The 14139-nt window shown below is 52.8% G+C and overlaps 1 protein-coding gene across 1 annotated transcript in view; it reads left to right on the forward strand.

Moving 5' to 3' along the window:
* FHAD1 (forkhead associated phosphopeptide binding domain 1) overlaps positions 1–14139 on the forward strand; it is a 108526-nt gene that overhangs the window by 73143 nt on the left and 21244 nt on the right. The window contains exons 24-30 of the mRNA XM_040987613.1: positions 881–1040; positions 1974–2106; positions 7587–7716; positions 8371–8498; positions 10275–10370; positions 10805–11025; positions 11619–11784. Coding sequence (XP_040843547.1) covers positions 881–1040; positions 1974–2106; positions 7587–7716; positions 8371–8498; positions 10275–10370; positions 10805–11025; positions 11619–11784 — 1034 coding nt within the window. The remainder of the gene's footprint in view (positions 1–880; positions 1041–1973; positions 2107–7586; positions 7717–8370; positions 8499–10274; positions 10371–10804; positions 11026–11618; positions 11785–14139) is intronic.

Genomic DNA, 14139 nt, shown 5'->3' on the forward strand with positions numbered 1-14139 from the left:
CTTCACTCATGTTTGCTGCCTGTGGCTGTTCCTATTAAGACACCTGTGGCATTCCAACCTGAATTTTTCAAAACGGGATTTTTCCGTAGTGAGACGTGAGCTGATACAGTGTTCAGCTCCGGCCTCCGCAGTGTCGGATCCAGCTCTGGGTCTGCTTGTTGTCATGTGTACAACCTGATGCACATCCTTTTCCTCTCTCAGCCTCAGTCTCTCCATCTGTGGGATGGGAGTGCTCATGACAACTACTTGGTGGGATGGCCACGGAGACTCCAGAGAGCACTTGTGCAGAGAGACTTGTGCAGAGCTCTTAGTTGGGGGTCCTGAGACAGAGCTCTACCACAGGCAGTCTGTTCGCGAGGTAATCCCCAGGGAATGAGATCTGCCTGGGAGGAAGCAGAGAAAGGTGACCTGGTGAACCACTGGGCACAGGGGCAATGCAGCTTAATTCTGAAACAGCATTCCAGGGAGAGACAGGGAGCACCCACCTCCAGGCAGCCCCATGAAGAGGTAAGAGAGCTGGGCATGTGCACCCAAGCCTGCCCAGTCATTGTTGGGAGCTGGTTGCACCTGCTAGCCATGTGGGCAGAGGGTTCAGAGGCCCGAGAACACCTTCAGGCAAAATGATACAGAAACAGGCAACTGAGCTTGGAGCAGAGGGCTTGGAAATACCAAAGGACACTTGTGGGACCCCTGTAGCACCTGCCAGGGCAGCACTAGGGACCACAGAGCTGAGGGGGCTGCGTGGGGCAGCACCCACATGCGGCCATGATACATGCAGTTCCTGGACTTTGCTAACACTCAAACAGACCTCCTGGCCATGACTAATGCCCAGTGCCAGTGCCCCCAACATCCCTACCTTGACCTTTCATGCCACTCCTAGGGGAGCTCAGCGAGAAGCAGAAGGCAGAGCTGGAACGGCACCTGGAGCTGGTGCAGCAACAGAGCGATGAACTGGGCATGCTCAAGAACAAGGTGGCACAGCTGAGCAGCGTGCTGGAGAAGAAGGACCGGGAGCTGAAGTCCCTCAAGGAGGCATTCCGGTGTGTGGCGTGGGAGGGGCATGCAGGACCAGGGAGCCTCAGGCAGCCTTGCACTGATGGGGCCTTGTCTGTGCTCTACAACCTCATTCATGAACTAACCTTTGCTTAGTTCATGTGCTCCTCAGACGTTCCTGCCTGATGTCCCATGTGACAGGTCTCAGTGTAAATGCCACCTCTTCCAGGAAGCCCTCCATCACTCAATCTTGCCAGACACAGCCAAAGGGCTCCTTACTCTGCTTCAGGTCCTCTGCCTCCCCTTACCCTGGCCACACAGCAAGCCTGTGATTGGTTTTTCTGCTGCCTGCTTCCCCGACAAGGATGGAGTCTGCAAAGACTATAGCCACGGTTGGTTTCCCAGCATTCATACCATGGCTGGTACATAGGGAAATTTCATGTTTATCAGACCTATTAATGAACTAATGCATTAGCTCAATATAGAAACAAATAGCATCTTGTCCCATGGGTTCATCTAGAAATACAAGGCAGATCTGTGTTTTCATCCCAAGTTTGTCCATATTTAGCATGAGTGACCTTTGATCCCTCATTGTGTGTCACCCATGCCTCACGGCTCATGACTGACCCCCTGGCTCAGAGTAGAAACACGGATCGGGACTGCCTGGACACAGTGCAAGGCACCCTAACTTGCAAGCTGCGACCTTGGGCAAACATCTGTGTGTGCCTCATCTGTAAAATCCCCTGATTCCTGGGTCAACACCTACAGCATGTGGCATCCCTGTAATGGCACAGCAGGTGCACACAGACCCAGTGCAGGTGCAAGGTCAGGTGCCCACTGCCCCACCACTCACCACCTTGGAAGGCCGTCCGAGCCAAGCATCCATCCAAACAGCTCTGTCTCCTTTCTGGATGAGTGCTGAGGAACCCTGTGCTGCCTGGAGCCTCAGCTGTCCCAGTGACTCTTCTTCCCCATCCTAGGACTTCCCAAGAGAAGCACAAACTCCAGCTGAGCCTGGAGAAAGAACAGAAGCTCAGGAACGCGACCAGGAAGCGGGACATCTCCGTGCAGATCGAGCCACTCCAACCCGACACGCTGTCCAGCAGCCAGGAGGTGAGAGCTGGCTGGGCCCTGGGCTCCTGGGCCAACCTAGAAGAGCCAGAGGTGGCTTCCTTTCCCCTTTTTTCTTTTTACATTTTAAAGATTTCTTTATTATTTTTAGAAAGTCAGATATACAGAGTGGAAGAGAGACAGGGAGGAAGACCCACTGATTCACTCCCCAAGTGGCCACAACGGCTGGAGCTGAGTCAATCTAAAGTCAGGAGCCAAGAGCTTCTTCCAGGTCTCCCATGCAGGTGCAGGGTCCCAAAGTCTTGGGCTGTGCTCAGCTACCCTCCCAGGCCACAAGCAGGAAGCTGGATGGGAAACAGGGCTGCCAAGACACGAACTGGCGCCCGGAGCTTGCAAGGCAAGGTCTTTAGCCACTAGGCTACCATGCTGGGCCCTTTGCAGATTATTTTTTTGAGATTTTTATCTATTTGTATTGGAAATGCAGAATTACAGAGAGAAGAAGAGACAAAGACTAAGCTGTTTCATTTGCTGGTTCATTCCCCAAATGACAACAATGGCTGGAGCTGGCGCAGGCTGATAAAGCCAGCAGCCTGCACTCCACTGAGTCTCCCACGTGGGTGCAGAGATCCAAGCACTCGGACCATTTTCCATTGCCTTTCCAAGTCGTTAGCAGGAAGCTGGATCAGAAGTGGAACAGGCTGCAGCTTACTTAACCCACTGCTCCATACCAGTTGCTTCTTTCCTCTCGGGAATATTTTTATTTCAGTTCCCAAAGTAGGACTCACCTATCTGGTATGTCATAGAGTACAACATTGCACAGAGTGGTGAGCGGGGCAGCAGTCAGGGGCTATGGGTTAGGGTTAGAGTTAGGGTCAGGATCAGGGTTGGGTTAGGGTTAGAGTTAGGGTTAAGGTTGGGTTAGAGTTAGGGTTAGGGTTAGGGTTGGATTAGGGTTGGGTCAGGGTCAGGGTTGGGTTAGGGTTATTGTCAGGGTTGGGTTGGGTTAGGGTCAGGGTTAGGGTTAGGGTTAGGGTCAGGGTCAGGGTCAGGGTTAGGGTCAGGGTTGGGTTAGGGTTATTGTCAGGGTTGGGTTGGGTTAGGGTCAGGGTCAGGGTTAGGGTTGGGTTAGGGTTAGGGTTACAGTCAACAGGGCATTTCTCATGGAGGCCAGCACATGTGCTGTGAATGGAAAAGCGGCATGGAGCTGCACTGTCTGCATTCGAATCCCAGCCTCTCTACTTACATTAGCTTGGGCCTCTCCTAGGGCCCAGCTCCACCCGCCCCTCTTGCCCTGTTTTTAATTGGAAAGGCAGATTTATACACACACACACAAAAAAAAAGAGAGACAAAGAGAAAGATCTTTCATTCATTGGTTTACTCCCCAAGTGGCCGCAAGAACCAGAGTTGAGCCAATCCAAAGACAGGAGCCAGGAGCTTCTTCCAGGTCTCCCTTATGGGTGAAGAGTCCCAAGGCTTTGGGCTGTCCTCTACTGCTTTCCCAGGCCACAAGCAGGGAGCTGGATGGGAAGTGGAGCAGCCAGTACATGAACCAGCACCCACTGGGATATTGGCACTTAACAATAAAAAGGGTTAGGCAGTTGAGCCACCGTGCCAGCCGCAGCCCCAGTTCCCTTGTCTGGGAGTGATGACAGTCCTCAGCTTATAAAAATGATTGAGAAATAAATCATATTTATCCTCACCACACAAACTTCTTCGTACACCCCTTGAACAGGACATTTTTTAAAAATTAACTGTGTCAAGCCATACACACCCTGCAGTTTAGTTCTTTTCATGTGACCCGATTCCATGGGCATCTTTGTAAGTTTATAAAGATGTCGTGCCTTTTCCATTGCATTGTCTTGCTGCAGCCAGTCCTCTGCTAATGGACACTTAGCTCGTGTCTCTGCCTGCACCATGCTGTAGTGGACACACGTGTCCACACACAGAACAAATGCCTATGCACAAATTGCTAGGGAAGGCCCAACTGCCTTTCCAATGAGCCCTGTGACCGCTGTCCCTTGATACCATGCAGCAGTAGGCCCCAGAGTCCCAGCTGTCCTTCCAACAAGGTGTGTTCCCTCAAGTGAGCACAGCCGTGCAAGCAGCTGGTGCTCACACTCACTCCTGGGCTTGAGGTTGTGGCACGTCTCATCGCCTGGGCATCGCTTCTGGTCGGGAAGTTGCTTTGTCTTTGGCTTGGGGAACCTGGACAGCAGGGTGTTCCAGTGATCGGCTTTGAACTTTCACTTGGAAATCGAGCCAAATGTGGTGACTCGTCTTCCTGCTTTCTGCGAAGGGCCTTTCCACTGCTAGACAGCCGTGGGCCAAGACCACAAACAGCTTGAAAGAAAGGGACCAATGTCCAGTCATCTGTCCTTGGCTCTGACCGCCACTCCAGGCTGCGGGGTAATGCAATAGGCCCCTCCGTGGAGAGGGAGCACGGGTCACTCCTGTTGATCTCCAAGTTCTTAGGGCGGGACCTGATGCACATCCATTCCCTCATTCAACAATCATTGAGTATCTTCTGCGGACCAAGTCCTAGGGCAGGGACAGCGGACGAGGCACCATGTCCCTGCCCACACCAAGGCTCCCCAGAGTCAGGATGAGACTGTTGGCCCAAACTGCTGAGAGGGCTCAGCTGAGATGTTTGGTTGCTAAGGGTTGGCTGGAGATGATGGGGGAGGGGCTGTAAGATTAAAGGAAAGAAGTATTTTCTGCCTCTTGGAAGGGTTCCTCGCACTCCAGCTACTTCCTGCTTTTTGAGCCAGACAGGGTCAGAGGGCTCAAGGGTTGTATGAGAAAGAATCTCCATCTTCTAAATCAGTACGTTCCCAGGGGAGCTGCGAGGAACGGTCACGTGGGGCTCTGCGGGTTCTTCCAGCCAAGTCCAGGTTGCAACCAAACCTCCCTGGGCAGACACCCTGTGGCCTTGCAACCTCTCCATCTCCTCCTCTCTTCTACCCTGAGAGAGGAGAAGGAGAAGGCGTTCCAGGTAGTATGCACCTGAGGACAGCACACACCCTGCAAGAGATGAGCAAGGCCAGTGCAGAGCCAGCTGGGGGTGGACTCACTGCGCAGCCCAACCCAAGGACAAGTAGGAGAACAAGTGAGGTCCTACTAGGTGCAGGCAAGGGTGGACTGGCCCCTGCTCTCAGCCGCTGAGCCCTAGTCTGGTCAGCAAACTGGGCAGCTCCTGCTTGTGACCGTAGTTGTGGGTAGCAGCTGTGACTGCAGTGTACAGCACACGGAAGCAGGCCCTGTAATGCCACAGTCTGCAGGGGGCACAGAGGCCTTGTCCCCAGGGGAGCCAGCACTCTGGGACAGAGAGGAACCAGTGGGGGTGGGGGCTGGGAGGAACAAACTTGGAGCAGAGCCTGGAGAAAGTGAAGGAGCAAGCGGGTGGGGACATGGGGAAGTGGCAGCATTCCCAGGAAGTCCTTAGATGACACCACTGCTGAGCTCCTGGGAGGGGTCTTGGCCTTGAGCCCTCCCACTGTGCATGGCTCCCAGGGGATCTGAGATGTGTCACATGTGCCCTGCATAAGCACCCAGGGAGGCCACGAGTGTCCCCTCTGCCCTGTGTTCAGTTCCCGGAGCATTCGTCACTCTCTGAATCGGAGGACATGATTGCCCGTCCCCATGTTTGTCGCTGTCTGCCCAGGAGAAATGTGCCCCAGGGCATCACGGGTTTGTCAGTTTGCTCCCCAGTCTCTTCTCCGTGTACAGGAAGGCAGGTGGGCAGGTATGAACAGATAGGGGCAGCACTGTGGTGTGGCAGGCTAAGCCTCCGTCTATGGCTCTGATATCCTATTTGAGCACCGGTTCAAGTCCTGGCTGCTCCACTTTCCATCCAGGTCCCTGCCTATGGCCTGAGAAAGCAGTTGAAAATGGCCCAGGTGCTTGGACCCCTGTGTGCAGATGGGAGACCCTGAGAAAGCTCTTGGCTTCAGACTGGCCCAGCTTCAGCCATTGCAGCCATCTGGGAAATGAACCAGTGGATAGAAGATCTCTCTGTGTGTCCTGTCTGTAACTCTGCCTTTCAAATAAAACTAAAATAAATCTGGACCCCGCGTGGTAGCCTAGCGGCTAAAGTCCTCACCTTGGATGTGCCAGGATCCCATATGCGCGCCAGTTCTAATCCCAATTGCCCCACTCTCCATCCAGCTTCCTGACTGTGGTCTGGGAAATCAGTCAAGGATGGCCCAAAGTCTTGGGACCCTGCACCAGGAAGAGGGTCTGGGCTCCTGGCTTCGGATTGGCACAGCTCCGGCCATTGCAGCCACTTGGGGAGTGAATCAACAAACAGAAGATCTTTCTTTCTGTCTCTCCTCCTCTATATATATCTGATTTTCCAATAAAAATAAATAAATCTTTAAAAAAATAGTAATAAAATAATTTTAAAAAAAAGACGAATTGTTAGGTAGGCAAATATATAGCTATTTCTATTTAATGTTAAGATCATTTTGATTCACTCTTTAGATCTATATGTATATATGGAATATGTAATATATGTATATAGATTAATCTTTTTATATAGCATTGAGGGAAACAAAACTCATTCTGAGAAAGAACTGGGCTGCCAGCTTCTTGGCTTCCTTGACAGTCTGGCGAGGACTTGGCCAGCAGTGGCTTCTGTGTGTTTTCCTGACTGTCCTGCTTGCTGTCTGTCTCCCTACATGCAGAGGTGGGCTCCCCGACGCAGGGACATTGCCTGTTTTAACCACCACTAAACCCCCAGAGCCCAGGGCAGGGAGCGGCCCTTACTGGACAGGCTGAGCAAATCCACGCAGGACGGATGAGGCAGTGTACCCCGCATGTGGCGTGTACCCCGGAGAGGTGATATCTAACCGAGGTGGGGGTGGTCCATGACAAACTTCAGTGTTTGTGGGTGTGGCAAGCATGCTGCCAGTTAGAAGGGGCATGAGCCTTAAAAGGTGAAGAAGAGGACCTCACGTTTAACGTGCCGACATCCCCCACCCAGCTTCCTGCCGATGCTGACCCTGGGAGCAACAGTGGTGGCTGAGGGTCCTGTCCCTACGTGGACACTCACGCTGGGCTCCTGGCTTCAGCCCCGAAGACTGCAGACATTTGAGGGTGTGAGCAGGTGGGCAGAGTGTGTTTGCTCTCTGTCTCCTCCTCCCACTGTCATACAAAATGTATAATAAATAAATACACTAAAAAAAAAAAATCATATGCTCCAGGAGTGGAATTGGGTAGGCTTGTTCACGACCAGGACCACAACAACAGCAAAAGGGAAAGACAGACGTTGGAAGACTGTTGGGAGAGAAAAAAATAAAGTGGGAAATGGGGACAGGAGAGCGGGCGGCCTCCTGCGGGGAGGTGGTGCTCTTTCTAACGGGACTGGGTAGCTGAAACGAGACTTAAGCTCCAGCTCTGCCGCAGTCTTTGGGAGCTACGTGATTTCAGCTCCCCGTGAGATGGTCACATTTCTGTGGCTCAAAGGGATTGTTCCGGTCCACCCGCACCTCCCTAAGCTGCAGTCTGCACCGATCTACCCGCAGGAGCAGTCCTTCAGCGATCTGGGGGTCAAGTGCAAGGGGTCCCGCCACGAGGAGATCATCCAACGTCAGAGAAAGGCCTTATCGGAACTGCGTACCCGCATCAAGGAGCTCGAGAAAGCCTGCTCGACCAGTAAGCTCCCCCATCCCCAGGAGATGCAGGGGGCTGGCCTTGGGGGCTGCACAATCTGCCAGCCCTTGCATCATTCATCCCCACCATGCCACAGCTGGAAGAGCCCTGTGACACAAAAGCCCACGGGCACACACACCGTGACCTCAGAGTCACGCACAGGCCTTGGGAGCAAACAAATAGGTTTTCCTGAAAGCCCGCTATCATTCCGCCTTTTCCTGTTTTTGCCGTGGCCGAGCGGGGACTCCGCCTTGGACTGACTGTCTGAGGATGAGCACTGGGGAGCCTCTTCAAATTCCCGGTTTAGAGAGAATGGCGCTCTCTCCAGATTTGGGGCTCACTGTCAGGAGCGGGGCCGGGAGGGGCTGTATCAGGCCCTAGAAGCCTGGGTACACGTCATTCTGTGCCCTGTGCTGAAGCCCTTAGGCAAGGTTCTCCCTCACTGCCTTGGCACTGCTGGCACCTGCATGACTGCCGCCTCACAGTCCAGCTACATGAGCGTGAACAAGTCGGTTATTCTCTCGGCTCACTGAGGGCCGTGGTGAGGGTTACGTAGGTGTGTGCTTCAGTGCGCCATCGTCAGCCCTAGCCACAGTTACGACATGAACTGGCTTCGTCTTGAGCCTTCCTTTTGAATCTAAATCATTTCTCTTACAGGTCATAAAGAGTGCCTGCATGAGCCATTTCTAGAAGTAAAGACTCTCGGGGTGGAAAAAAGTGTCCAGAAAATATTACTGGATGCAAAACCCAATTTGCCAACCCTCTCGAGGATTGAGCTGCGGCCGGTAACGATTTGTCTCTGCGGTGACTGGCTGACGTGTGAGGAGGGTGGGCACAATGGCAGATATGAGCTCCATGCCCCAGCTCATTTGGGCCAGGCAGCGGGTTGGACCAGTCCCTGAGGGACAAGGGCTGCAGTCACTGGCTGGTGCCCTTGCCACACCCGGTGCTCCATGTCTGCAAGATGACCTGGCAGGTGTGCACAGCCTGAGGGGGCGTGGCCTGGTCACAGGCTGGTCAGTGACCCCCACGTCAGGTGTTGGGGTTCACAGAAGAAGCCCCCGACAGGCTGACTTACTCTTTTGCATCACGCGTGGCCCATTTCCCGCAAGGAAGCAGGGAGGAGTCACGATGCAGAGGGCTCAGACTCCAGGGTCAGAGCTCATCTGTTGCAGGGATGGCCTTGGGCCAGGCACTCTGCCTCTGTGGGACTGTAGTCCGATGGTGACAAAATTCAAGGAGTGAATTCTGTAAAGTGCTGGGCCGGGCCTGGCCTGTAGCACATGCCTAGTGAATGAGAGCTGTTACTCTTCCTTAACTGCTGTGTAACTGGCACTGACATCATCTCAGTTAAAGAAAGCTCTCTGAAAGGCAGAGTTGCAGAGAGAAACAGGTCTTCCATCCACAGCTGCTTCGCTCCCTAAATGGTCGCAAAGGCAGGGCTGAACCAGGCCAAAGCCAGGGGCTACTTCTGGGTCTTCCAGAATGCGCTGGATGTGGTAGCACCATCTTCTGCTGCTCCCCCAGGTGCATTAGAAGGGAGCTGGATTGAAAGTGGGGCAGCAGCTAGGATCTAAACCTGAGTCCATAAAGAAGGCTGACACTGCAGACGGTGGGCCTACCTCGCTACACCATAGCACCAGCCCCAAGAGGCAGAGGCATCTTAACTGCTCGGCTGAACGCTGGCCCTTGGTTTCTGTAATCCCAAAGATGAATGGTGCCGTGCCAACAAGTGCTATTGATTGAGGTCAATTGCTTGTCAGGCATTTAAATCTAATTCAGTTTAGGGAGATTTGGCCTGCTCGTAGTTTTCCAGGCCCCCAGCTCAGCACAGTGGCTTTCCCATGCATTTGACTGAAGCTGCTGGCAGCCAGCAGCTGGCGAAGGCTCAGCGAGCACACACAAGAGGGCCGGAAACGATGCCCACCCACCAGCTTCCAGTGCAGGAGGGTTTGGCCATGTTTTCTGACTACCTCATCTCCACTGCATGGCAATGAGCTTGCTTTAATAGAAGGAGGAGGCTGGCTTCGCATGTAACCATCACTCATTCATTCAACAGGGATGTTCATTCTAGACCATCCTGCTAGGTGCCCCACTAGGCACAAGGGGCAGTGAGCAGGCAGCATGGTCTTGTTTCCATAGATTTGGGTGTCCAGACCAGGGCTTCTCCAGCTCCACACCTTTGATCCCAAAAGTGTGAAGTTGGAGGGGCGTGGGTTATGTAACAGGGTATCCTCACCTTCTACGTGTTGGGAGCCGGTAGCAGTCACCATCCCCAGTGGTGACTGCCAATGTCCTGGCAGTGGGAGGCAAGCCAGCACTCCAGAAGGAGGAAGGATGGTGATCACAGAACAAGCTGGGCAGGGGGCAGCTTTGGAGACAGCCATTCCCTGAAGGGCAAGACCTTGTAAGAAGCCCTTGACCAAGCCGTTCTTCCAGAAAGCAAAATGGCGGCCAACCCCCCACAGTGACTCCGCCATAGTGTGTGCTGCCTTCACTGCTGGGGACAGGAGCTTACAACCCTGTGTCAAGAGAACTTGTTTATTCTTTTTTGATTTCAGTCTCATCATGACCTTTCCAACTCAGAGTCCAGCTTAGCCATGGAGAAGTTGAGCAAAATAGATATGGCCGAGGCTTTGGACCTCAGCGAGAAGCTGGTACGTAACCGGCGGCCCCATCTCCCTTGTGGGCAAGCCTGGAGCCCTGCAGTTGGTGTTGCCCACTGGGTGGTGTCGCCCTCAGCCTGAAACCCCTATTTAGCTCTAATGTCTCTGCAAGACCCATCTAGTAGCCCAGCATGGACCAGAAATTACACAAGTCTTAGTCCTTGCAGAAGTGAGCAATTCGAATGGATGTTTATATCTCTTGTTGCCTCTCCCGTGGTTCTCCAAAGAAGGCCTAGTATGAATAGATGTGGAGGAAAGTGAAAGGTGTTGGGAAAGCCCCTCTTGCACTCGTTGCCAAGCCATTTGTTTGTTCTCTACAATCACAGCAAATGAAGGGTGCACAACAGACATTCACTTCCCCTGAAGCAGCCGCCAGTGCGCTTGGGCAATGCCTCTTCTCTTACCTGCCAATGCTTTCCTTGTAGTACCTGGATATGAGCAAGACCCTGGGGAGTCTGATGAATATCAAGGACATGTCAGGTCATGTGTCCATGAAGCACCTGTCTGCCAAAGAAAGGGACAAAGTCCACCAGCTTCGACAGAGGGACCTCGATCTGGTGTTTGATAAAATCGCCCAGCTCAAGAACCGGCTTGAGAGAAAGGAGGAGCTTCTGAGAGGATATGAGAAAGACATTGACCAGCTCAGGTAGCACCTGAATGCCCAGGGAAGGGCCCCAGCCTCCCTGCTCCTGGCTAAACAAAGACAACAGCACGCAGGGGCAGAGGCCAGTGTGTGAAGTAACCGAAACACCAGGGTGGACAGTGGGGACAACACATAGGCCTGATGGAGCAAGTCTGTCCCTACGAAGGCAGTGGTCAGAGCGTGACCTCCCCAAGTGCACACTGATCTGCCATGTGTGGACATGTGTAGTTCCACCATATTCTCCATAGTTTCAGGTGCCACTCCTTGGAAACATGACCTTTGAGGGTTGTTAGTATATTCTTAACCTCTCATGCTGCACATACAAAAGGTCATCAGAAAATTCATATTACAGAAAGCTTGGGCTTCACATTGTCTCATACCAAAACCAATGGATAGATGAACTCCCTTTCTGTATGAACTTTTGAAAGTCCCCTGGTATTCACCCCTCTTCTTCCCAGTTCTCTGCTACCCTGTCCTGCTCTCAGGAAACTACCAAGTCAGTCCTGTAGGTCTGGGGCATGGATGATGAATGGAAAAAAGAGATAAAATGATGATAAATGGATAAAAGAGATACTGTCTTTCTCCTGTGCACCCAGGCAGAGCAAAGTGTCCATCCAGATGCACCAGTCGCAGGTGGCAAAGCTGGAGGATGACATCTACCGAGAGGCCGAGGAGAAGGCGCTTCTGAAGGAGGCCCTGGAGCGCACGGAGCAGCAGCTGAACCAGGAGAAGAGGATCAACAGGGCCATGAGGCAGCAGAAGGTGAGGCGCCTCCCCACAGGGCAGCAGCTGCCAGGCTGCCAGTGCAGCTCCCTTAAAAATTGGTGAAGGGGCATCCCAGGGAGATCTGGGCCATGCAGACTGTACTCACTGATGCGAAGGGAGAAAGCAGAATAGATTCAGCAACAGACTCACCCAGATGTAGACCAGAGCACTGCCACATCCTGCAGGATCTCACGCAGGCTTCTTCCTTGAGACTCACAGTTTGTGACTGTATTTCTAAGTGGTGGCTATCCATGCTCTTAGTGTCCTGCAGGGTGCTGAGGACATGTAGAGGAATGAGGTCTCTGAGACTAGAGATTTTGGTCTACTATTCTGAGAGTCTGTGACATAGCAGACACTTAGTAAATATTTGGTGACTTCACAGATGGATGGAAAATGTGTGGCTGGATGGATAGACAGAATGGTGGACAGAATGACAGAGGAACAGACAAATGGATGAACGGACAGGCATGAAGATGAATCGATTGATTGATGGCCAGGATGGATGCATGGGTGGAAAGATGAGTGTGTGGGTCAATAGACAAATGGGTGGACAGACAGATGTAATGGACAGACAAATGCATGGAGAGATAGATGGGCAGAATGGCAGATTGATGGATCGATGGATGAATGACTAGACAGGGTGATGGTGGTTGGATGGGTAGACAGCTGGATGGATGGATCCTGAATTAATGAATGGACTGATGGATGGGTGGATGGATATCATTAAAGAGCCTATCTTTCCGTGTGGGACAGACAGGGAAAGAGTTGACTTCAGGATGATTGAATTGAGTTAAGGCTGAATCAGGAGGGGACTTAAGGATATGGGGTACAGGGGAAGGAACTCAGCCAAGCCCAGAGCTTGCAGGGAGGGCTTCCCAGAGCCATGGTTGCTACACTGAGTTGCGAAGGGTAGGTGGAGTTTGTCAGTTAGGCTGATGTTGCCACTGAGGCACAATGACAAGAAAATTACTTCCCTGTAGGAGTCAGACATAGTACAAACTCTAGAAAGCAATTCCAGTCCCAGGTTGGCGGCTCAAGAGTCACCTCCAACCCCAGTATCTCACCTGCTACATGGTACAGGAGTCAACCAATCCTGGCTCAGATTTCCCCATTTACTACTGTGTGACCACCCCCGACATACACACAAGTCTGCTCACATCTCTGAGCCTTTGCTCAACAGCAAGTGGGAGCAGACAGCCTCCGTCTCACAGGGCTGCAGTGGGGGCTAAATGTGGCCAGGGCCCATGTATTGATGCTTCAGTCAGCAACAGATTGATAGACTATGACAATCCCATGGCATCACAGCACCTGGGGACATCACAGCCAACACAACCTCTGTATGTCCACTCCATGATATCCACACGATGGACTCACCTGACACATTGTCTTGGTACAGACCACATGACGAAGCAGCCCACCACTGGACAGGGTAGCATCTCTGACTTTGTGTCATTGGTCACTGTCTGAGCTTGGGGGCCAAGTCAGTGGGGTCCGGGGATGAGAGGCACTAGCCCAGGATCTGGAGCTCAGCAGGTGGTGATTGCCCCTCATGCTACCAGTCACCTGTGCTTGAGGTCTGTTGCCTGAATCCAGCCCAGTAGGGTCTGCTGTTGTCTGCTGTTCGCCATGGTGAGACAGGCCTCACCACACTGTGTCAGGAGTTCCCTCATGAGCCTGTGCCTGCAGCACGGTCAGCAGAGGGTCCACTGATGTTCTTGGCAATTTATGCTTCTCTGTCCATCCTTGCTGTCCATAAGCAGGCATCCTACCATGGCCTGAGATTGTGACTTGTGAGTCAAAACAGACTCAATTTTCCTAACTCTTGCCTGGGCCAAAGCCAATCTAAAGTCTGGGATCCAGCAAACAAGGGCAACAACCCCACCTCCATCCCGTCGTAACCATCCACCTGCCAGACATTGGGCTCCGTCATGCTTTGTGGCTGGAGTTGGGTTCGTTAGCATCTCTAATCGCCCTGCCTGGTGCAATGATCTCATCTTACAGTGGAACAAACTGAGCCTCAGAGCATCAAGAGCCCCACCCGAGTTCACAGAGGAACTGGGGAGTCGGCCTAGGACCTGATCTCAGAGCTCATTCATGCCAGTTCCTATGCTCTGTGCCAGGCTGCCCCTGGTGTCCTCCTGGCCATGCTTAGCTTTTCTGACTGTGGAGCTGTGTGTGAAAGCATGCTTGCATGTGTGTGCATGCATGTGAGTGTATACTACATACAGGAGAGTTTGCATGTGGGATATGTGTGTATGAGCAGGGTGTGGGGGTGCCTGCCTAAGAAGGGGGTGCCCTCTACTCCCCAGGAGGCACGTGGCAGTTGAGTGCCCTCCCACAGAGGTTAGTCCC

This window comes from Ochotona curzoniae, unplaced genomic scaffold, assembly GCF_017591425.1.
Source record: "Ochotona curzoniae isolate NIBS_2020 unplaced genomic scaffold, NIBS_Ocur_1.0 contig_4792, whole genome shotgun sequence".
Taxonomy (NCBI): Eukaryota; Metazoa; Chordata; class Mammalia; order Lagomorpha; family Ochotonidae; genus Ochotona; species Ochotona curzoniae.